The following is a 25,216-nucleotide window of genomic DNA, read 5'->3' on the forward strand; positions in this document are numbered from 1 at the left end:
TTTTTTATTCTTATGTTATAGTGTATGCTTTCCAGTTACATAAAATAAGTTTGCTGTAAAACAGTATGCTGTGTAATTCTGGCAGTAGCCTTGTGTATCTCACGTTTACCACGTCTCTTGATTGCATTGTTTTTCTTGTGCTTGATTTTAATCTTATGTTGTTTTATACTGGTGGTAGCCTGGGAACAAGAGGCAAAGCCATATAGTCCAGGTCTGTAGTAGGTTATCGCATCTAGGATTGTGTACGTGAACTCTACGATGTTTGCACAACAAAACTGCTTACGGATGAATTTCTGAGAACATACACCCTGTCTTCTAGTGGTGTATGACTTTATTGGATTTAGCAATTTAGCAATTGGTGATGTTGACAACAGTAGTTTCAGTGGAGTGGCAGGAGCCCAAACTTCATGAGTTCGAGAGGTTATAGGCAACTTTTCTGAGATGCAAAAACAGAGCAGAGAACTGGAATAGAGCTGGGGGAAGAGAGGTGGTTAAGAGTGGATGTGTTTAAGATGGAAGAAATCATGCTATACTTGTGTGCTGTTTGGAATGATCCAATAGAGGCAAAACTGATGAGGCAAGACAGAGGGGGAGATATTCCTAGAAAGATGTCCTTTAATAAGAAAGAGGACAAGGAGCTTCCAGTGATGTCGTGTTGCTATGCAGCGGAGAAAAAAATTTTTTTCTCTGGTCCCTCTTAGGATTCCTGGCTGGGTTTGAAAATTAAACTGACAAAGACATAGAAACAGGAGAAAAGCATGTTCATTTACTTACCATAAGGTTTATATGACAGGGAGCCTTCATAAAGAAATAAAGATGTGTAAAAATGGTGTTTTTATGCTAGGTTTGATGAGAAATGTAGCAATATGATAGCACAGAGAAGATGAGGTAAAATTAGTGAACTGGGGGACATGGGGTAAGTCCTATTTGTTCGAATTCTTCCCATGAACCCTGCCCCTGGAGACAGGTATGCTCCTTCCCTCCAGGTAGAGAGAGGGCACTCCTCACACGCCGGATTCAGGGCCTACTTCTGGGGAGAGGGAAGGTCAGTGAGAACTTTCCATGGCTGCTGTTTTCTCAAACTCCTTCAGCTTAAAATATTCAATATGCCAAGATGCCATATTTCGGGGTACTGTGTTCTGAACCCTGTCAGCCGGTTAAGAACAGCTATTACTAAATTTTATAAATTTATAATGTAACAACTCTATTTTAAAAGGTAATAGGTATTCAAAACCCATCCCTTCCTAATTATGTCACCACTTTGACTGTCGTCTCTGTTGTTGTGGTTCTGTCTGTTGTCTGTACATGGTGGAAATGGCACACAATGGTGCAGTCCTGTGCTCACTTTCCAAATGCCACGTTTAGTGACTTTACTGGGTGGTCTGAAATCAGCCACAGTGGGAGCATTCACACCACAGACGTCATAAGCATTAGAAACCGGGGCTTGAGAGCTGATTGTGAACTATTTAACAACTCATCGCTGGATTCAGTGGACAAGTGGGGAGACTGGCCCTCAGTTCAGGGCCCATAGTTCATCCAGAACAGCACAGAAGGCGGGGCATTTGGACACATGGGTGGGTAGATGCGGAAGAGAGAGGTTTCCTATTTCCTAAGTGAAAAAGGAAGCCAGGTATGCACCCCAGAATAAGGCTGGGAGGGAAGTGGTGGAGGGTAGAATGGGAGGAATGTGGCACACTAAATGGATGAAATATATTTTATTGATTTTGTACAGAGAGGAAGGGAGAGAGATAGAGAGCTAGAAACATAGATGAGAGAGAGTCATCAATCAGCTGCCTCCTGCACACCCCCCAATGGGGATATGCCCGCAACCAAGGCACATGCCCTTGACCGGAATCGAACCCGGGACCCTTCAGTCCCCAAGCCGACGCTCTATCCATTGAGCCAAACCAGTCCTGGCAGAAATGTAGAGTTTTGATCTGGCATCATTAAAGACCCCTTCAGGTTAGAAGGTATGAATTCAAAAGAAACCCGATTGTCCTGGCTGGAGTGGGTAAGTGGTTAGAGCATCTGCCTGCACACTCCAGGGTCTCCTGTTCAATTTCTGTCAAGGTTCCCTCCCGACCCCTGGTCGCCCCTGGTGGTGGTGGTGGTGGTATGGGTGTGCTGGAGGCAACTAGTTGATGTGTCTCTCTCACATCTCTCTCTCTCTATCCTTCTCTTTCTCTCCTCTCTCTGCCCCCACCCCCTTTCCTCCTTTGCACTCTCTCTGAAAAGCAATGGAAACAATATACCCTGGTGAAGATTAACAAAACAAAACAGAGGCCTGATAGCAGTGGCTGTATATCTCCCTTGTTCAGCAGCTTGGATGAAGCAGCGGGTGACTGGACAGCCAGCTTTATCCGAGTGTGAGGCTTTTGCCACCAGTGTGCCCCTGTGTCAGGGGCAAGTGAGATGATCAAATTATAAATGTAAAAGCCATCGCCTCACAGACCTTCCCTATGCATTCTAGCTAACATCATGTACTACCTACCACTCCAGCAACTTTAATCCATTATCCTGTTTATTTTCCCATTTGGCTCATTGGTTAAGTCACCGGGCTTACCATTCCTACTGACTGTGCTTTATTTACCGCTGAATCCAGTGCTACCATAGTGCTTGGTGCACAGTAGGTGTTCAGTACTTAGTATGGTGAAGAACTTATTGAATGAATGGATCACTTGCTCCTTCTCATCCAATGCGCACCGTCCTAGGGAAGAACACGAAAAATTCTGTCTCGTTGTTTTTTCTCTGTGGTGTTTAACTTTTAAGACGCACAGGAATTTTTGGAGCCAGCTACTAAGCTTGAGACCCACGGTCCAGCCTGGGAAGCAGCTGCCAGGGCCCTGTCTCCCTGCGCTCACAAGGAGGGTTTGGTTACAGCTCCTAGGCCCGGGAGATGGCTGTTGACCATGTTTATTCCTTTTTCAGGGGCGCCATCAGCAGTTCGCAGCTGTGGCTCCAGACCAAACGATGACACAGAGGCACAAACAAGACCCAAAGTCCACGCCTCCGAGGCCTGGCGCGCAGCTCGGGGCCTGGAAACTGCAAAGTGCAGACCGTGGGACCGGAGCGTGCCGGGCCCGCAGAGGACGCTGGCGGAAGAGGGCGGGGACCTAACCGCTTGTCTGTTTCTCCGGGCGGACAATAAAGTTTCAGAGTTTGAAAGAGGAGGGAAAAAAACCCACGCCCCCTGGGTCGCCCTCGTGTGGCGGCCTGCAGTCCGGGTGGAGCTGGGGGGCCCTGCGCTCGCGGAGGCGTGGCGGGCGCGGGGGCGCGGGGATGGGGGTCACCGTGGAGGTGCACCAGGTGTACAAGTACCCCTTCGAGCAGGTGGTCGCCAGCTTCCTCCGAAAGGTACCCGCCCGGCGGCTCCGGTCCGGGCCCGGCTCTCCTCCCGCGCCTCCTCCGCCTGCGCGCCTGCCGCCCGCTTCTGCCGCTGCCCTCTCCCCCTTCCGTCCCCGCGCCCCCATCTCCCAGGCCTCTCTGCTCCCCTCTCGTCCTCTTTACCCCCCTCGTCCCCTCTGGTCCCCCTTCCGTCTCCCCCCCAGCTGCGTTCTGCCTCCGGCTGAGCTGGGCGCGGGCGGAGGTTTCCTCGAAGGCTCCCCCCTCCGGCCGGAGGGAAGGCGCCGTGTGCGGCCTCACGTACCCTCTGCTGCTGCCGAGGGGGAGGCCCCGGGGAGAGTTACAGGAAACCCAAGTTCTGTTGTGTAGGACTTGTTGTCTTTCGAGGACCCCTTAAAAGCCAGGGGGTAGGGGTTACCGAAGCCATCATCTCAGTTTTCTCCGCATTCTTTCCATCGCCTGCCCACCTTCCTTTATGAAACAGCTGTGGGACTCAGGGCAGTTGGCTTACCCTGCCCGTTCCTTAGTTTCATAATCTGTGAAATGGGGAAAACAATAGGAGTTTCGTAATCTGTGAAATGGGGACAATAGTATCGCGGTTGGTTGTGAGGAATCAGGTGAGATAATTCATGCAAAGTGCTTATTCCAGGGACCGATGCCTCTAAACTGTTGCTGCTGTTTGTGCTGCTGTCAGGGAGCACCCTGGCCTCAGTACTGTGGCCCTCTTTATCCCAAGGGCTCCTCCGAGGAGGACCCAGGTTTCTTGAAACAGGATGATGGGAAATTTCTTTGAAAAATCTAAAGCACCCAGGGCTGGAGGTGTGGCCGTGGATTCTAGTCTGGCTTTACCTTTGGTGAGTTCACTTGACCTCGGTCAAAGGTCGTCTTCTCTGCAGGCCTCAGTATCTGCATCTAAAACACTGAGCAGATCTCTCAGGTTTCCCTTCAGCTTCCACATTCTTAAGCAAGGTTTCACCAATGTGCATTGAGCAACAGCCGCCAGGCACTGCGCTCCATATGCTACTTGGGAGCAAAGCTTAGGGGGATGCCGGGGGAGGAAGGTGGCCATTTTTTTTTTTTTTTTTTTTTAGTGATAAGACTTGACTTTTATTAGAGGAGATTATGAAGTTGGGGGCCCAGGTCACAAAGGAGTGAGTAGGATGCTGGTGAGCATGATGTCACCGTGGAGGCCTGATTGGGGAGGTGGGGGAGATGCCAGCTTGTCCATGGCACCTGTTGTTCAGTAAAAAAAGTCGGAGGAATGATCAGTGAAGCCTGAATTAGTGACCTGATGTGGTCTTTGCCTTAGGCTAGGCTTCTGGGTCCAAAAGAGAAGTAGCAAACACCCCTTTTTTGTTGTTAGGATCGGCACTTTGGAGGGCGGATTCTCTAATGCCACTGCTCTTTGGAAAGCCTTTCTGGATTGTCCTCATCAGGAAGTGATTTCTGTCTTGTCCGAACTGGAGGGGCACTTTGGCCATCTTCCACAGAGTTAGTTACTTCTGCGCATAACTTTTACCCTCATTAGACCACTAGAGGCCCAGTGCATGAAATTCATACATGGTAGGATCCCTAGGCCTGGCTGGCAATCAGGGCTGATCTGAGGGGTGACCAGCAGGGCAGTTGTGGGGGCCCCTGTTGGCACCCGCATTGGCCTGCCTGGTGCTGCCCGCTCGCCGGCTCCACCCACCGTCTCCACTGGCACCACCTTGGCTGGCCTGGGGCCTGCAGGCTGGGGGCAGCTCCTGCATTGAGCATCTGCTCCCAGGTGGCCAGTGTGCATTATAGCCATTTGGTCAACTTGCATATTAGGCTTTTATTATATAAGATAAGCTTCAGCAGTGCATGCTTTTACAGAAGCACATAGCACAATGCTGGGCTCATTTAAAGTACTTGGTGCGTGTCAAGATTCTGGGCTAAATTTTTTCTTTTCTCTCTCCATCTTCATTGAATAATGTTTAGAAATTCTGTGTGCTAGGCTCTGTGGAACTGATGGCTTCTCATCAGTGAGAGTGACGTTAATAAATGATTAACAAAACAAACACAGAGTCAGTTCATGACGCATATTTATACAGGGAAAGTTCGTGGAGGCCTGCTGAATCCTGGTGGCCATTAGGAAATGCTTCCTAGAAAGAGTGGCATTTGTGAAATACTGGCTGAAGCAAGAACAGGAATTTCCAGGCGAGAAGGGAGAGGGGAGGACGTGCTTTCACGCATTATCATGTTTACTTCTCCCAGCAGCTCAGGAGGTCATTATGATTGCCTTCCATTTCACAGTCTGGGAAAATTGTGGTTTGGAGAAGTTTAAACACCTTTTCAAGTTCCCAGAGCTAGCAGGTGGGAGAGCCAGGATTTCAACATTTCTGAATCCAAAACCCACAACCCTGATCGCCAGCCTGTGCTGCTTGCACCCAGGAAGAACACAGATGATTATAGTCGCCCCTCAGTATCCTTTGGGATTGGTTTCAGGACCCCCTCAGATACCAAAAAATCCAAGGATACTCAAGTCTCATATATAAAATGGTGTAGCATTTGCCCATAACCTGTGTTTGCATATAGGCTACAGTAGGGTGTGCCTATACATAACTTCCTTTGTGTGGATTCAACGTAGTGCTCATTGCATGGCAAATTCAAGTTTTGCTTATTGGAACGTCCTGTGCTTTCTCCCCGCCCCACCCCCAACTATGTTCAATCCATGGTTGGTTGGATACAGAGAACTGATTGTACTGAGGGGGTAAAATCAACTCTGCTTTGTTCTCTATCTCAGTTTCCTTTTGTCCACAGTCTTCTCTGAGGGTTTATTCATCTGGGTGGGCCTTTGGTGCCCGCTATAAAGGTATGGCTTTGCTGTGTGATAGGGTGAGAGAATACAGCGATTCAGTAACCTGCTGTAGTGTAACAAATCACCCCTGTTATTTAGAGGCTTAAACAAATGATAGGATTCTCATGATTCTATGGTTGACTGAGCTCAGCTGAGAGGTTTTTGTGTGCCACGTGATGTAAGCTTAGGTCACCTATATCTGCATTTGGTTAGGACCTAGAAGAATTCTTATAAAATACTTAGCAAACTGCCTGGCACATAGTAAATGAAGACTGAGGAGGACATTTTGGAAGGTAGGGGTAGGGAAAAGGAAGGAGAACATTTGCAGAAAAGGCCTGGTGATGGGACAGTGTCAATGCTATGGACAACATGACACTTCCATTATTTCTATTCAAAAGCAATCCTCACAGATCCCTGGGAAGGGCTGTGTGACTATTTTTGAGACATCAGTAAGTCCAAATGGCTGTGAGAATCTTCATCTTATATTATTTATAGCTGTTGGCAGTGGTGAGAGTGACACCTTAGATCAGTGAGGTTAGACCCGGGAGGTCAGACTGGACCTTGGTTCAGCAACCTCGGTACTTGAGTTCTGGCTAGGAAAGAATTCACAGCCAAGACTCAAACCATAAAAGTAAGTTTATTGAGAAAGTCACAGAGGTAAAAGAAGTGAGTGGTAGAAGCAATGGGCTCAGGAAACAAGTTACAGAGGCAAAAGTAGGGGCACTCTTGGATCTTAGGAGAGAGAAGGGTAAAGGTACTAATGTTGCTGAGGGTCTGGGGGCAGAGGAGGAGCATGGAGAGGGGAAAGGTCCTCTGTCCTAAGGGGTTTTAAGGGTCAGATTTTAGGGGAGGTCTCAGGGAAGGATCTTAATAGCAGCTTTCGAGGTGTTTCTTTTCAGGGTTGTGGTCCCACTGATTGGTTGGTTCTAGGCAGGGGTCATTTGTCAGTGCTGCTGGTCCTGAGGTCAGCTGTGGTGCGCTTGTCTGGTTTTGCTGCTTTTCTGGGCCCTGATCCTAAACACAGCTAAAGCCTAGATGTCTTTGATGCGGGTCAGAACCTCATTGTCCTGTGGGCTCAATGCTTAAGGGCTGTTCTCTGGCCCCCTTCTTCATCCCCCTCTAAGGGGGTCTAACCCTCATGACTAGCGACATGTCAGGGGCGGAAAGGTCAGGGGAAGGTCTGGACCTCATGACCAGCGGTAGGAAAGGCCAGGGGGTCTAACCCATATGACCAGCAGTATGCTGGGATGGAAAGATTTTGGGGGAAGAGGGAGGAAGGGGTGGGCGAGATCCTTGTTTTCTGCTCTGATGACCTTCTATTCCTGGCCCATCATCCTTGCTCTGCTCATGTCTGTCCAGCTGCCTACCACAGAGCCATGAACTGGAAGTCAGTAGACCTGGACTCAGTCATTGTGCTGTCCCTGTTAAAAGCAGTGTTCAGGTGGCCTCAGGAAACAGTTGCACCAGCCTATGCTGTGCCCTTGTGTGTATTAGAAAGAGGCAACACCTAGGGGTTTTATTCCACAAACTCATAGGAAACAGGGCCAGGGGAAAGTAAAGGATCTGTTTATGCAAATTACAAAAAGGTGCTCCTTCCTCTAGGCGGCAGCAGCCCCAGTGCAGGCAGCCCTTGTGCAGGGAGCTGCATGCGGCCATCTAAGGCAAACCTACCATCTTAATTTCTCATCTGTGAGTGCCAGGTACCCTGCCTGGCACTCCCAGGATGGTGGGAAGACCAAATGTGTAACACTTTGACAAGCATAAGCTTTTTATAAGCCTAAAAGTTGTCGGAGTGATATTTATGTACATATAATTTTTTGGCAAAATACACTTCTCTTTTAGTCGTCTTGTGTTTTCAAAGGAAAGCTCTTGGCAGAGGGGACAGTCATATGAGGATCTACGGGAAGCCTTGAATCTGATTTTGCACAATGGTATGTTTGAGGCCTCTTCAGCGCCAAGGAAGTTCTATTTTAAATAGAGTCTCCTGATCTGTGGCTTTTGGTATGTTAGGACTTGCCTTCCAAGTTTATATTATACTACTATTTTTAAAACCTGAGAAATGTTTGCTCTTACACCTGCCTGTTGGGTACCACAGGCAAAATATTAGCTACATGTTTTCAAAGCTAAGTGGCACCTTGAAAACAAACAGCACAGCCCTCTTTGTTCATGAAATGTGTGTGGTGTTTCTCAATGAACTCTTCCTGGAGGAATACTGTGAAACCCGAAATGGCTTATTCATCCGCTGCTGAGCTGTGCTGTCCATGACCGACAGTGTCAATGCACTTGACAGTGCATGTTGTGTTCTGTCTTTGCATGACAAGTGAACACAAAGTTGCACAGAGGAACACAGCAGTCTGGAAGGTCACTCATTGCTGGAATCCCACATGGGCCTGTTTAATGGGCTTACCGTTCCTGAGCTGGATTCAAATACTTCTTACATTTTGTATACCAGAAATTTAAAGTCATCTGACTGGATTTTCTTATTGGTTCCCAAACGAGGCCACAGAAGTGACAGTTTTTCTTATCATAGAGTTGATCAGGTTTATTTTCTTTTTATGCTACAGGCAAAAGAGTGAATAGAGGGTAAACTTCATGGGCAAGGATTCTGCAATTTTTTCCTGATGTATCCCAAGTATACCAAAGAGATCCTGGGACATAGTAGGTACTCAACAAATCCTTATTGAATGGATGAGTGAAACATACTCTTCTGGGATTTAGCCTTATCTAACTTCAGACCAAGTCAGTGTGGGATTTAGTAACATGCCTTTCCTTTGTGGACAGATTAAAATAATTTCTTTGCTTCAACAGTGACCCTGGATTTTATTTATTCTAGCCAGCAGTCTGATGTGCTACACAAAATGGTTTGAGTGTTTTCCCTTAAACTCATAAAGGGGATTTATGAATGCTATTTCCATTTAGAGTAGAAAGTTGATTGGGTAATTAATAACGTTTCCATTTCTGATCCTATCTCTTCCCCCTTGCAAATCTGACACCTGGTTGTCTGGAACGTCTCCCTCTGCAGAGCTCCTGAAATATTTGGGGGTGAATCCACATTTCCAGAATAAATGATGTGACAAATGATAAGGCCTCATTTAACATAATGGTGGTTATTCTTTTGGCTCACACTATAATAGTGTTTGTTCCCTTTTACCTTCTTATCCTCAATTCTACCAGAAGATTAGGCATGATGTGGAGGGGAATGGTGCAGACATGAGGAGCATGGGCTCTGACATCAGATAGGGGTCCAGAGTGCTTGTAGTTGTGTGAGCTTGGGCAAGTCATTTCAATTTTCTGTGCCTCAGTTTGCATAATCAGAAGAATAAAAGCTCTTATCTGGAATTGGGGGAGATAAATTGGATAATGCACGTACACATACATAGCTTAATGTTGGCACACAGTAGGTTCTTTAAGAGAACTTGTTATATATTATGACAAATTAATGCTACTACTCTTAATTTATCACACTATTTCATGAATCTAAAAATTAAGAGCCTAGAAAAGTAATCTGCAATACATCGTTACTAACTTGGAGTAATAAAGGATAAAGCGAGCATGAATAAAGTTGCATATTTGAATCACGACTTATTTTTAAAATGTCATTTATAGAACATTAAAGTACACTTGGTAACTTATTTCAGGGAGGCTTTAGCTTAATCAGTGCACAAAAGACAGGAGATCTTTAACTATCAAAGTACTTGTAGTTAAACATTCATTATGTGTCTACTAATAGACATCCATAACGAGTGCATGCCCTGGGAGATGAGAAGGAAAGTAAAACATGGCCCTGGCTTCAAGGAGCTCACTGTGAAGGGGGACAGAGGGAAATGCATTGATTTTCTGCAATAAGCGTTTTCTCAGGGACATAGCACAGGCGTACAGTGGGAGTCAAGGTTTGTATTTTAATTATAAATCTGTGAGAACTTTTAGAATATTTAGAGTTTGATGCCTTTTTAAAAATCTTCTCTCTACTATTCTTCTCTGATGTGGTGCTTTTGCTAATTCTAGTGGGGAGGGATGTGTCAGGGAAGACTTGTATCTTATACAAATTCTGAATTGCTAAAGCATAGCTTGTGAGGTTTCACTAGTGTAGGAAAGGAAGAAATATCTTCCCATAGTTTTAACCATCATTTAACTATATTTGGATTACAGGTGGATACTAGTAATGCCTCACCACAGTAAATTGTAAGATAAAGACTGAAGCCTTGCCCTAACCAGTTTGGCTCAATGTATAGAATATTGGCCTTTGGACTCAAGGGTCTTGGGTTCGATTCAGGTCAAGGGCATGTACCTTGGTTGCGGGCACATACCCAGTAGGGAGTGTGCAGGAGGCAGCTAATCGATATTTCTCTCTTATTGATGTTTCTAACTCTCTATCCCTCTCCCTTCCTCTCTGTAAAAAAATCAATAAAATAAAAAAATTACAAAAAGACTGAAGCCTTGAAACTAAATGTTAAAAAAAATGTTGATTCATTCTTTAGTAGCAAAACGAGCTACTGTTCATTGAGGACCTGCATGATGCCAGATGCTGAACTTTATATAAAATTATTTTCTTTAATTCGTGTAACTACCTTTTGAGGTAGGTATTTTTGTCTAATTTTACAAATAAAGAAACTAAGGCAGACTGAGATTAATGTAATTTGCCCAAGACTCCCACAGATGGGCTTTAAATTGAGGTTTATTGGATTCTAAAACTCATTCTGTTTCAACACTTTGTGACTTCACTTTAATTTTGTTTTCTTATTTCTTAATTTTAAATTTAGAAATAATTTAACTTATTAAATGTTGCAAAAACAGCAAAGAATTCCAATACACTCTTTACCCAGCTTCACCAAACCATGCATAATTTTTAAAACCATGGAAATAACATTGATACAATGTTAACCAATCTACGGACCGTATGCAGACTTTTGCCATCGTCCACTAATATTGTTTCTCCAGAATAAGGCCCAATCCAGGATCCCACATTGCATTTAGTTTTCCTGTCTTAGTCTCCTCGGACGTGGGAGAGTTCGTTAGTCTTTCAAGCCATGGCGCCTGTGAAGAGTACTGGCCAAGTAATTTTGGAGACTTCGGCTGTATTTTTTTTTTTTTTAAATATATATTTTTATTGATTTTTTTACAGAAAGGAAGAGAGAGGGATAGAGAGTTAGAAACATTGATGAGAGAGGATCATCGATCAGCTGCCTCTTGCACACCCCCCACTGGGGATGTGTCCGCAACCGAGGTACATGCCCTTGACTGGAATTAAACCCGGGACCTTTCAGTCTGCAGGCTGACGCTCTATCCACTGAGCCAAACCGGTTTTGGCTCGGTTGTATCTTTAATGCATTGGGTTTATAAATGCATTTAATGTAGAGTTAAGAGGATTTTCCTTTGTGTCCCAATTATAAACTATTCCATTCTTTATGTCATTCCCAATTACTAGGACATTTTTGAATGGATGAGGGTGATGTGACGGTGGTTGGCCTTTGTGTAGCATGTTAACTTTCTAGCCTGAGAGCCTTTCAGGGTCATCTGGTGGTCTCCCACCCTGGCTTCTCAGATGGCAGCATCGTGGTCTGCATGTCTTAGCTCCTGGCCCTTTGTTCTTTCTACTTCATCATCCTACTGGCCTGAAAGGCCAATGAACAGTCATTCAAAATATCTATTCACTTCACCTGTTAGTTTTTTATCATTGAAATTTTGATTAATCAATGACCCCATTGATATTGGTATAAAATTAACTTTGCTTTTCCTTTAAGGTAGACCATTGCCTGTAGCTTGTAAAGGGGATTTGGCCTAGCCCAGATTGGTTTCTTTGTGTAGCTATACATCAAGTCTCTTTTCAGCAGCCTAGGTAGCAAGGATTTCCTTAGTGCTTAACAGGGATGTTCATATACCAGATTTCTTTTAGTTGTCTTTGCCAAAAGAAAGCTCAGCTGCTTCCTGTGCTCTCTTGGATCATGCCATTTGGAAGTTGGTAAACAATGACTGCTTTTGAGGTCATTGACTTTTTTGGGAGGAGGAGTGGGGTGAGGAGTATATTGATTTTTATTTGCTTTTAGCAAAGTTGATATTTTACTAACTCCTTACTGTCTTAAGGGTAGGCTTTATGAAATATATATATATATATATATATATATATATATATATATATATATATATATATATATATTTCAATATGCAAATATTGCAAATTAGCCAGGATGCCGTAACAGTCACGTCTGGCTCAGGAGGAGGCTGTGTGCACAGATGGGCCCAGAGTGGAGATGCCACACACGGGGGGCCCACCCGCAGCACGGCAGCCACTGGGGCTGGGGACAGGCCCGGAGGGGAGACATAACACATGGGGTGGGGGGCTGTCCTCACTGGGAGACAGCATGCCAATAGTCCCGCCTCTGCACGTGAGCTGCAGAGGAATCACCTTTTCTCTTCGCTCATTGGCTAAGCTCCCCACTCACAGTGTTCTTGCTAACTTGGGTAAATAAGAATTCCAGAAGGTAATCTAGGGCTTTTCCACCACAAGATGATGTCAGATCATTTCAAGTAATGCCAGGCAGGGGGAGCCTCAGCACAGTAAATCCTTTTAAACACGCTCAAACACTTGCCTTTTATGTCATGGAATTTAGCTATTGTAAACAAACCTCTGGTGCCTTTTCCCCATTCTTGTCTGGAAACGTAAGGCCCCTGACTATGCAACTCCAAAAGTAGTTTCTGCCTAGGAAAATGACTCGAATCGTACAGGTGATTTTACTGGAATGAATAGTTCAGGATCTCTTGTGTTTGGTTAATAAAATGTCCATTTTACTTTTGTTATTCACAAGCATTTTCTAATGGGTGACCCCTTATTTATTTTACAGTGGCCTATTTCCACAATTTTTATTCCCCTCTCATTTCTTAGTCTGATTTATTTTCTTAATATGTGTGTGTGTGTGTGTGTGTGTGTGTGTGTGTGTGTGTGTGTGTGATTTGTCCCCCCAAGTAACATGTGAACTCTCTAAGTGGCTACAATTTTGTTCATTTTATTACTATATTCTCAGTGTCTGGAACAATGTCTGGCATGGTAGTTACTCAAAAAACTGTTGAATGAAGAATAAATAGAGTTTTCACTATTATTTAAACTGATACCTTTTGACTTAGTAAACAAATATAAGAATTATGTAAAAGTGTTACGCTTCTGAGTTTATTATTCTCTTTAGGAATTTCCCTGATAACTAAGGGAAGTAATAAGGACTGAAAACTTTGATCACTGCTCTTCTCTAGTGATTACATGTGTAATCTCTTTCATAATTTAGTTTAGTAACCTTCCTACTATTTACCCTGTATGTACAATATTCGGTCAGGATGTGCTGATGATAAACTATGAACAAACTAGTACTGTAGTAAAGGAAGTACTCTCATTGTACATTAGTGTGAAAGTTCTAGTACACACACACACACACACACACACACAATTCAGGGCATCCGTGTATCTTAAATACTGCCTTTGCTTCACGGGTGCTGTGTAGGTGAGGTGAGGCCCCTGACTAAGGAACAGAGCAGCTAAACCCAACCATTTGTAGTGGACATTATCTTCAGGAAATACAGAAGGCTGAACTTTAAAAAAGCAGTCATCATAATTTTGAGCATTTTCTTCCCAGAGCAAAAACAGATGAATGAATGATTGAATAACTGTTTAAAAAGCCGTGTTTCTGATTAGTTATCAGGATTGTAGTTGCCAGGATGGAAGTGTGAATGACAGCTTTTGGCACGGGGCATGACGAGGCGTGAGGCTGCTGAGGACTTCTCCCAGATTGGTTCCCAAACAAGAAGGAAGGTCTATTTTTCAGATTGATCCCTGAGGTCAGTGAGATTTATCTGCCAAATCAATCCTTCATTCAGCAAATATTTATCGAGTGCCCACTGGCGCCACACACTGTGGAAGTGTTACAGGAGTGGCCGGGACAGACTGTGTTCCCACTCTCTCAGGCTCTGTTCCAATCCAGTGTCCTTTGGGGCCACAGGTATCTTAAAGAATGTGTGAAGGTGAAGGCCCTTTTTGATATAAAGCCAAAGTCAGTCAATCAATCAGCCTCTTACGCACGCACTCACACACCCAGCTGTCCGTGCATGGTGGGGGAGACCCACACTCACTGGGTTTTGCCTCTTTTATTTCCTGAGGTTCAGAAGACTTAGAGTTCAAGTTTGCCAGGTGTAAAGTGGAGGACCCTCTTTTTTTGCCCCCCAGCCTCTTTAGCACCTATGATATCTTTGATAAGACTTCTGTACTTTTCTTTTCCGATTTGATCACACACGATAGAGCAGTAAATCTCTGGGAAGAGAGTCCAAGGGATGCTCAGCAGGCCTGAGTCAGCAGCCTACCTGTCCCATGGCTTTGAGGAAGTCACTGCTGCTCCCTAAGTCTCTCTTTTTGCATCTGAGCAACGGAAAGGGTTGGGTTTGAGTAGCTGATTTAGGTGGACATGGAAGGCAACAGAGCATCGGTGGGTACATTACAGTCTTGGTGCTCATTAGCTGGCTGATTTTGAGAAAATTATTTACTTTATCCAAGTCTTAATTCTCACTTGTGAGAGGGGGAAAAACAGCATGTATGCCATGGGTTAGGTGTGAGAATGAAACTGAAAATATATACACTGCCCAGGACAAAAGTGGTAGCTGCTAGCAGCCTTATTATATCCAAATTGTCCTTCAGGGGAATGTAGTCAATCAATAAACTTTATTGAGGACCTGGCATAGACTACTCCTAGGATTATATTCCTGTGATGCTAACCCAGCTGCCAGGCAATGGTATAGGACAGCAGTGAAGGAATTCACTGTGTGTCAGGCCTGGTTGAATTTCCTGGCTCCCCACACTCTAGCTGGTGACCCTAAGCTCTTTGATATTTATTCAGTTTCCATTTCTGAAAAGTGGGGTAATGATATCCCAGAACCAAGTCACAACGAAGAGGCCGCTAAGGGATTGAAACAAGACCGTGGGGGTAAAGCCTTTAGCACAGCGGCAGGCACAAAGAACTCTCTTCATTAAATAAGGCTGGTTCAGTATTGCTAGTATTAGTTATTGATTAGCTTCACCTAACCTCCCCCTCCACATCCGGGGCTAGGTTGGGTCTAAGAAAGCTTTCTCCTAGAGTTCACTCAGGCCCAGCTGTGTTTAGCCCCTCACTTACCCGGGCTGAAGTGGTAAAATGAAGGCCCTTGATTGAAAGCGAGCCTTAGCTAATGCTTAACTGTTCCCGCGCATAACTGTGGTTACTACGGAATAATTCACGTTGGTGAAAGATGGATGCTAATTCTCCTCTATGTGCTTTCTTTTAGTATCCCAACCCCATGGACAAAAATGTCATCTCGGTAAACACCGTGGAGGAAAAAAGAGGTAAGTTCTCCGAATTTACCTCACTTCAGTGATGAGCATTAAGTGATCCTCATTCTTGTAAAGATGTGTGTCTGTGGTGTATGTGTAGCCTGTTATGTTTTAAACAGGTGTAGTTCTATATTTGAAGTTACTGAGAGAAGAGAACACTGAGTACTTATAGCAAGAGAAGGCTTGCCTACTATGCTCTTGCCACTTTCTCAGTTAATAATTCATTGACGACAATAATAACAGCTAACATTTTTGGGCACTTAATATGTGCCAGCCACATTTTCTTTTATTTAATCTTCAAAACAATGTATGGGGTAGGTATTATGGTTACTTCTATTTAAGGAATGAAGCAACCAAGGTAGAGAGAGAAAAAAACTTGTCCAAGTTTGCATGATTATAACATCTAACATATTCATATATCATTTTAGAGATGGCATATGGTTAATAGCATGTGGTGAGATGTGACTGTAAAGTGATTCGATTATGGGGCCATAATTGTACTTACTATGTTTCAGTATTGACCAGAGCAAGGGATGATAAATTATGCTTGTGTGGCCTGTGTTGTCAATAAAGTTTTATTGGTACTCAGCCATGCCTGTTTGTTTAGATCTTATCTATGGCTGCTTCCTGGTGACAACTCCAGAGTTGAATTTTTGCAATAGAGACTATAAGGTTCACAAAACCTAAACTATTTACCACCTAGCCCTTTACATAAAATGTTTACTGACCCTGGACTAGAGTGTAAGAGTCTTTTCTCTGTCCCTCATATCTCCCGTGGAAGCATTTTCTCTCTCGGTATTTGAACTTGAGACCTGGGCACTGCAGGGAACTATAATGATGGGCACAATCCATGTGTTAACCTTTGGAGACACCCAGTGCCCGGTCTGACATGTTTTGGAGCCTTCAGAGTAAACGTATGAGATGCTACTTTTCATTACATGACATTGAGGCCTCTGTGCTCGGTGAACAGAAAACTGTCTTTTGCTTGTGACGTTATTTTCTGCGCTTCCACAACTCTTATAAATATATTTAAAAAACCCACACACACTTTCTCAGGTACCTGCACTCAGTGTGGGAGGAACTTGTTATTTGGCAAGTCCTGATTTTGTTACTATAACCTAACTTCCTGGAGGCTCAGTCTCTTCATCCGTTCAAGGAGAAAATAATAAACCTGCCTTTAGGTTGTTGTGAAGATCAAATGAGAGAACAATGTGCATATTCCAGAGTGGAATAGGGACATTAATTATAATTTCCGAGTTTTATCTTTTTCTCTAACTTTTTCTGAACTCACATTTGTTCAGTGGTTTCTTTTTTGTTTTGTTTGTTTGTTTTACATTACTGTTGTTATTCTGGAAACTTCCTTCCAAATAGTAGTTCCAGTCTTGGGGAGTCTGCTCCCCTATGAGAAAGGTATGCCTGGTATAATTAATTGTAAGCTTAAATTTTGTAGCCAGAAATCTGGGTTTGAAAACATGTTTGGTGCAGAAGATGGTAGAATCAGATTCTTCATTTATTTTTTTGTTTTTTGTTTTTGTTTTGTTAAAACATTCTCTTTGTTGGAGTTGAGCAGGAGGCTCACTGGCCATTGTCATTGGAGTGTTGACATTGGTAATTCACAGCAGTGAACAATTTGTGACTTTTTAACTTTAGAATGTGCACTTGTGCCGAAACCGGTTTGGCTCAGTGGATAGATAGAGCGTCAGCCTGCGGACTGAAAGGTCCTGGGTTCGATTCCGGTCAAGGGCATATACCTTGGTTGTGGGCACATCCCCAGTAGGGGGTGTGCAAGAGGCAGCTGATCGATGATTCTCTCTCATCGATGTTTCTAACTCTCTATTCCTCTCTCTTCCTCTCTGTAAAAAAAAAAAAATCAATTAAATAAATAAATAAATTATTAGAATGTGCACTTGTGAGTAGCTGTTTACACATGTTCCTTGGTCATAGATAAGTCTATTTGGAATGATTTGGCCCAGAAAAGTGGTCAGAGATCCTAAGTTTTGAGTTAAATGTGGTTTTTTAAGGAATTCTACAGATAGGAAATGGAGATCGACATTTAAAGTTTTATTGACTGTAGACAAGCATACATTTCCGTAAATACCCTTTTGAGTGTAAAATTTTTCTATTTCTAGATGTGTCAACAGGGATCATCTATAGAAAGAGGATTGCAATCTGTCGGAATGTGATTCCAGAAATTTTAAGGAAGGTAAATTCATTTCAAAATGTTAGCAGCTTTGGTGTAACATTGGGGAATTTTCTAGCCATGAAAAGAGCATTTTCTGATGGAAAGCAGAACTTTCTCCTGCCTCATAGCCCTTCAGAGAAAAAAATATCTGTTATTATCCAGCCTCAGGTTTTACCTCCTTCTTTTCATGACCCCCTGAAGGCCTGCTGCCTGGAGTGCCCTAGAAACCAGCCTGAGGTCAGGCATGAGAAGTAATGCTTTTTTTTAAATTTTTATTTTTTTAAAGATTTCTTATTGGCTTCATAGAGAAAGGAACGGAGAGGGAGGGAGAGAGAAACATCAACCTGAGAGCAAAACATCGATTGGCTGCCTGCTGCACGCTCCCTACAGGAGATGGAGACTGAAGCGTGGGCATGTGCCCCAACCTGGAATCTAACCGGCCACCTTTCAGTGCAAGGGATGGCACCCAACCAACCCAGGCACACCAGCCAGGCCAACCTCAGTTCTGGCAGATGCCACTGGAGATAGTTGTTTTCCTGTCTGGCTCTGTGTCTCTCTCTTTTGTGGATGACTCTTAGTGGACATAGAGCTGGTCTGCACTTATTTTAAAGACACCATGGACATTTGACATCAAGTGACCATCTTTCCTGATCTGTCCCTGGTTAGATGTGACTCTTAAGTAAGAATGGTCAGAGGTGAGCAGACGGTAGATGTTTTACCAGATCTTTAGAAGGGGAGGTAAAAGCTTCCATTTCTGTTTCACTCTCAGAAGTGAAGACCCTTATTTCAGGGAGTGGAATGCTCTCGGTGCTCTCCGTAAGCCTTTTTCTGTATGTTTCTGTAAAGTGATGGTGTTGGTGATGAAATCTTCATGATAGCAAATTGTTTTCTTCCTTCAGCACACTGGTGATTTTTAGGAAAAAAGGTAAGTGGAGATTTTAAATCACATTGCTCCAACTGTAGAGAAATTAGTGACAAGAGCCTTTTTGGCATCATTAGGAAATACGAGGAGAGCATCCTGATTCACAGTTAAAAGATTTCTCAGACGTTTGTTTCAGCCTGGGAGCGATTCTGTGTGTGACGTGGAGCCCCGCTGGGCTCCTACCCACGAGCTTGGAAATGACATTGCTGCGCCATCTGTAGGAAAAATGGTGGCTTCTATCACTTCTGTCACATTCTTCAGTGGGAAGAAAGGTGATAACACAGTGGAAACGAGCTTTCTTTTATTTTCCAGGGGGTAAAATGTGTTGCAATTTGTGCAGCAAAAATTCTTACTGGCTTTTTCCGCCAAGTGCATGCCCTGCCTGCCTTTGACCTATATACATACTTTGAATCTATTATTTAAAAAGGCATTCAACTTTGTGTTGTATCTCAATTCTTAAATAATTCAAGGACACCTCTGACTTGTACAGTTCTGTCTTTGCAGTCTTCCATGTCTCCTCACCTAGGAAAGAATACATTTCTAGGTGTAGTCAGAGTTTAAAATGAAGAAAATATTTTACCTGATATTGTCCTGCACATGAGCCCATAGTTGGCCCAGTTAGAATCTGTTGATTTAAGGCCATAACCAGCCCTAGAGGCTATGCGAAGAAGGCTGATAATTTGCTTAGTGCTTAGCCATTAGGGAAATCAGGCCAAGGACTGAATGGCCTGCATAAATCCCGGGCCATTTGCACGTCCTCACCAGCACTTAGTAAGGTCATAGAATGTTTGATTATCAAGGACTTACAGCCACATATTAGGATCATTTCTCCTCTTAATTGTCCAAGACTGAAAGCACTTCTGGGTGCAGTCTTTATGTAGCCTGCTCTCCCAAAATTGAGAAAGCTGTCCCCCCTCTGTTGGACAGGTGAGCATTTTAAAGATACCTGATATCCAGTTAGAAGAGGAATCCTGGCTCAATCCCCAGAAAAGAAGCATGGCTATCCAGAGTCACTGCCTTACATGGACACAGTATGCATCCATGAAGGAAGAGTCTGTCTTCCAGGAAAGCATGGAAAACCCAAATTGGTAAGATCACCTCTGTGTGTGTGTTGTGTGTGTGTTGTGTGTGTGTGTGTGTGTGTGTGTGTGTGTGTATGTGTAGGTTGGGTGCAGGGATGCACAGATGAGCACATGTATTAAAAAGCTATAATGTGTACTTGCAATCTATATAATCTTATTAACTAGTGTTACTCCAATACATTTAGTAAAAAGCACCTATGATTTCATACTTATAACCTCTGTTTACTTCTCACATAAATGACACATTATTGATTTGTAAGCACACAGGTAATTAATGAGTAGATTTCCTTGTGGAGGGAAAACGATAGAGCTCACCTCCTTTCTGGCCACCCTGTTCAATCCTGCTGTCTTTTACCTTCTCCAAAGGCAATGAGTGTCATCACTGAGCTGAGTATTTTTCTGGACTTTAAAAAATAATATATATATATATATATTATTGGCTTTTTACAGAGAGGAAGGAAGAGGGATAGAGAGTTAGAAACATCGATGAGAGAGAAATATTGATCAACTGCCTCCTGCACCCCCCTTCCCCCCACTGGGGTTGTGCCCGCAACCAAGGTACATGCCCTTGACTAGAATAGAACCTGGGACCCTTGAGTCCGCAGGCCGATGCTCTATACACTGAGCCAAACCAGTCCGGCATTTTTCTAGACTTTTAAGAGATACCTCTAGGTACTCACCTGTGTACTCACAAAGCCTGCATAGTATAGTTTCATATATCTGTTTTTACATACATGCTTTCATTCTGTGTGACACATTATGCCCTTATCTTTTTTGCATAATAGAATGTTTCTAAACTTTATCCAAAGAAATATATATATTTCTTTGAGCTGTTGCATCATCTTCCACCTTATGATTGCACTATATTCTATTTTGCTTTTTCCTTTTTGACAGATGTTCTGGTGGTTTCCATTTTTTTTTAAAATTATAAACAGTACTGCAATATTGATAAAGCTTATAATCCTCATAAATGCCATGTGAATGTTTCTCTAAAGGAGAAATTTTAATTCTCAGGTTTATTGAGATATTGTTTACATATAATAAAATTTATTCTTATTCTAGCTGGTTTGGCTCAGTGGTTAGAGTGTTGACCTCTGGACTGAAGGGTCATGAGGTTTGATTCCCAGTCAAGGGCAAGCACCTCGGTTGCAGTTTGCTCCCTGGCCCCGGTTGGGGCATGTGTGGGAGGCAATCAATTGATGTTTCATCTCTCTCTCTCTCTCTCCCTCCCTCCCTCCCTCCCTCCCTCCCTCCCTCCCTCCCTCCCTCCCTCCCTCCCCCTCTCTCTCTTTCTTCCCACTTCTCCCTCTCTTCCACTCTGTCTGAAAATCATTGAAAGGGATATCTTGAAACAAAAGACTGCATGGGAGGGGAGGGGCATCGGGAAAAAATAATTGGAGTATACTAGCAAGGAGGAGGTACTACACACCCTTTCCCTCTTCACCTTGGTGCCCATTGTCTTGGTCATGCTTTGGAAGTAATAGAAACCTACTGATGCAAATGAATTCAGGGATCTCTCTGTCCACGAGCGGGCCTTCCATGGAATAGGAACTAAGGCAGCCTCAGAGTCTTTTGTCTTGTATACCTGGCTCAGCTGGCTAACAGTCTCAGTCTGCTTTATTCACCCAGCCCACCTGGCTCCTCTAGACTTCTCATCCGATGCCACAGTAACTGGCTAGATCTTGGGTAGAATCCCACCTCTGAACTATGATATATGCCTTTGCACAATTTACCCCACATCTCTAAGCCTCAGTTTCCTCATTAGTATGAAGGGGATTGCCGTGACAGTCAAATGAGAGTAGTTGATAAATGTTAATGTCTAGTATTACTACCTTTATTGTTGCTATTATCAGAATCTTAAAAATCCACATGACTCCCATCTTTAGCATGCATTATGTTACTGAAGAAACAGCGTTTATAATTGTTCCCATTAGGCTGCAGGAAGGTGTTCCGTGTTGTGACTTTGAGTTCCTTCAGCACACCCTCTCGGGGATAAGAGTTCCTCAATCTGAGAGGCATGGGAGGGAGGAATCCTTCCATGTTAGGTCCAGTGTGAGACTTGAGCACTGGAGGGAAAGCATCCAGAGTTAATGCAAGCGTTTGGCAGGGACCAAATCCCCTGTGTTCTGGTTTTCTTCCTGGTCCGTGCTATGACTGTGGCTGCCATAGACCCAGGGGCATCACGCTTGGAGCTCCGAGGAGCTGCCTGTTTTCAGAGTCAGAGATGTTGGGCCAATGCATGGCTTTCCCTTCGACACTCGTCCCAAATTGGGGAGAAGAAAGAAAAAAAATAAAAAATTGACATCCAGCTCTTGTAGGAATGCGCTCTATTTAATTAGTGGGACAGGACAGAGGCTTTGCCTTTGCTAGTGGAGAATGGAGTACATTGCTTTAATTTCTCAGAAAGCGAAGTCATGGTTTCTGCCCTCTGAAACCCTACATTCTGAGATAAGCTTATTCATTTCTTATGATTTTGGGTTTGCTTCCCTTCTTTAAAAGATATCTGTTAGTTTCTTATTCTTTTGTTAGTTTTTATTGGACTATGTGGGAATATAATGGGTATGCATTTGATCTGTCTTTAGTAATGGACTTTTTACCTTATCCAAGTAATGCAATTCTAAAAGATAATCATCTTATAAAAGCATTTTCTTGGGCGTTGCTCTTTCACCATAGCTGTTTGGGTTTTTGCGATAAGCAGTAAGGTTTTTCTTATCTAGAAGCAAGATTTAAACTTTCTCATCAGTGGAGACTCCTATGTTTATGATGCTGGGGAGCTGGGGGGTTTACTTTTGAGTAGCGGACCATTCTTCCATACTCAGCATTGAGCATTTTAATGCCAATGTCTTTACCTTCCCATGTCTTAAGAGTTTCTGCTTATCCATTGATGCTTACAGATGCAATTTCTGAGATTTCAAAGTGCTCAGCCTAGTAGAATATGTATTAATCACATCTGATATGTTGAATCAATTTTTATTTTTAAAAATATATATATTTTATTGATTTTTTTTTACAGAGAGGAAGGGACAGGGATAGAGAGTTAGAAACATCGATGAGCGAAACATCTATCAGCTGCCTCCTGCACACCCCCTACTGTGTGCCAGTAACCAAGGTACATGCCCTTGACTGGAATCAAACCTGGGACCTTTCAGTCCACAGGCCGACACTCTATCCACTGAGCCAAACCGGTTTTGGCATTGATTCAATTTTTATAAAATATCAAAGACATTTATCCTGAAATACAGTGAAAGAAACAAGCCAAAGTCCAACTTTGCACACAGATTAAATGAATGGGATGAGCAACTGTTCTTAGATCAACGAATTTCCCTTATAATTGAAGTTACTCCTATGAATAGTCTTCATTCTAACAAATAAGGTAGGTAACATTTAGAAATTTTTGTGTTTCAACTCCTGGATTAAAATATCCCAAGTTTCGAATTTTTATCAGGTGAATCACAGATAAAAAAATGTGCATGTTTCAAGGGGGTAATATTAGGGCATTTTTCTTTGTTTATCTATTTTTTTCTTACTCTGAAATCTTTTATTTGTTTTTGTTAAGTTGGACATTTTGTTAAGTTTCATGTGTTTAGCACAGGCCTTTTTAGTTGACTGCCAAACCTGCTTTCACTGTGATATGAAAATACTCTGGCTCTGTTAACTTCACTTGGTATTATTTCTAATCTCTAATCCTGATAATAAAGAGCACAAGGGTATAATTATCTAGTAGCCTGAATAAATATCACTGTATTTGTCCCAAAACACGACTCCCTGTGCTCACGTTGACCTGGATTTCGGGGCCTTCTCCGTGTAAATATGACATCTGGGCAGGAGCCTTCTTTTTGGCCCAGTAAGACTGTTCTCCAAAAGATACTCGCTTGCTTTTTATGTCTGTGCTCACATAACAGGTCTCTGTTTTCCCATTCTGCTGTACCTGTACCTTCAGTGTGTACCTAGCATGGTACTCGGCTCATAGAGGAGACTCTGTGGCCATTTATTGAATGAATGATGAATGACCACCTGCTCTAGGAGTTACAGATAGTGCTCTTCATGGGCTGAAGTGGGCACGAAGGGAGGGACCTGAAAAGGGATGAAACCAGCAGGAGGGGCAAGTGCAATTGGGAAAGTCCAATAGGATTTGGTAGGAGATTCGATGTAGAGGGAATCTGGAACCATTCATACGGAGACCTATTAATGATGTAGCTGCTTAGATGCTGCCATGGCGTTTGGCTCTGGGCTAAAGGGTAAAGCTGGCCGAGCTCCCTCACAGAGTGAGGTTTAATAAGATAATAAATGGAGATGTTCCTCGCTTGGAGGGTATAAGGCACTAGATAAATGCAAGTTGTTGTTGGAACTAATGGTGAATATAAATGCTGTGTTCAAAATGGGGTGATTCCTTAAAGTACTAACTTTGAAAAATGGAGTAAGCTGCTTTATTGCAAAGGATGGTGATGATTGAACTGGAAACAATGATGTTCAGCCAAGAGAGCATTCTGTGCCATTTCCAAGTAAGAGCTTTGGAAATATTTTAGCGAATGCCTCTGGATTTATTTTTCATCCTCCTACCCTTTAGTGTAGGTTTTTTTTTTTTTTGAGTTGTGTGTTAATTTAGGCCTCAGGGGGGAGGGAAAGCCTGGAGATAATTCTAGTCCTGGGGACTTGGGCTGGCTCCTGGAAATCACTGTCTTTAAAAAGTCCTCCAGCCTTAGCTGGTTTGGCTTAGTAGATAGAGCTTCGGCCTTAGGGTCCCAGGTTCAATTCCAGTCAAGGGCACATGCCCAGGTTGCAGGCTCAATTCCCAGAAGGGGCTGTGAAGGAGGCAGCCAATCAAGTTTTCTCTCATCATTGATGTTTCTATCTCTCTCTCCCTCTCCCTCTCTGAAATCAATAATATAATATAGATCCTTGAATGAGGATAAAACAAACAAACAAAAAGTCTTCCAGGTAAATCCGATGAGCAGCTCAGTTTGAAAGCCCCTGATCACCTGTCTGCACTCTGTGGGCTCAGGGATGAGCAAGCATCTAGCTGGCAGGGTCGACTAAGACCATCGGAAAACACAGATATTTACATTATGATTCTTAACAGTAGCAAAATTACAGTTATGAAGTAGCAACGAAAGTAATTTTATGGTTGGGGGTCACCACAACATGAGGAACAGTATTAAAGGGTCGAGGCATTAGAAAGGTTGAGAACCACTGCCTAGAGACTCTTGTGCACATAATGTACCTGGATGCGTTATGCATATTTTCACTATAGCACCATTGATAATAGCTCCAAACTGGGTCCATTCTAAATGTCCATCTTCAGTGGAGTGGGTATATAATTTGAAGAACTTTCAAACAGTAGAACACTATGAAGCAATGAAAATGAATAAACAATAGCTACATGCAACAATATGGATGAGTCTTAGCTGAGGTCATGGGCTTTATTCTCTGCCTAAGTAAACAGCCAATGATGACATCAGTGTGCGTGTGTAGGACACTGACTCTGGGCAGTGTGGGTGGTAGAGTCCCTGCTGGAGACAGGGACACA

At 43.3% G+C, this 25,216-nt stretch overlaps 1 protein-coding gene across 2 annotated transcripts in view; it reads left to right on the forward strand.

Moving 5' to 3' along the window:
* Positions 1 to 3,180: 3,180 nt before the first annotated feature.
* The window catches only part of PRELID2 (PRELI domain containing 2), a 48,398-nt gene continuing 26,362 nt past the window's right edge, over positions 3,181 to 25,216 (forward strand). The window contains exons 1-4 of one of the 2 annotated variants that reach the window (XM_036425363.2): positions 3,181 to 3,354; positions 15,458 to 15,515; positions 17,633 to 17,706; positions 19,535 to 19,695. In XM_036425363.2, coding sequence (XP_036281256.1) covers positions 3,280 to 3,354; positions 15,458 to 15,515; positions 17,633 to 17,706; positions 19,535 to 19,695 — 368 coding nt within the window. In that variant the 5' untranslated portion in view covers positions 3,181 to 3,279. Of the gene's footprint in view, positions 3,355 to 10,032; positions 10,054 to 15,457; positions 15,516 to 17,632; positions 17,707 to 19,534; positions 19,696 to 25,216 lie in introns of those variants that run through there. The other variant, XM_045576480.1, reaches the window with a different exon arrangement.

Source organism: Pipistrellus kuhlii, unplaced genomic scaffold (assembly GCF_014108245.1).
Source record: "Pipistrellus kuhlii isolate mPipKuh1 unplaced genomic scaffold, mPipKuh1.p scaffold_m20_p_8, whole genome shotgun sequence".
NCBI lineage: Eukaryota > Metazoa > Chordata > Mammalia > Chiroptera > Vespertilionidae > Pipistrellus > Pipistrellus kuhlii.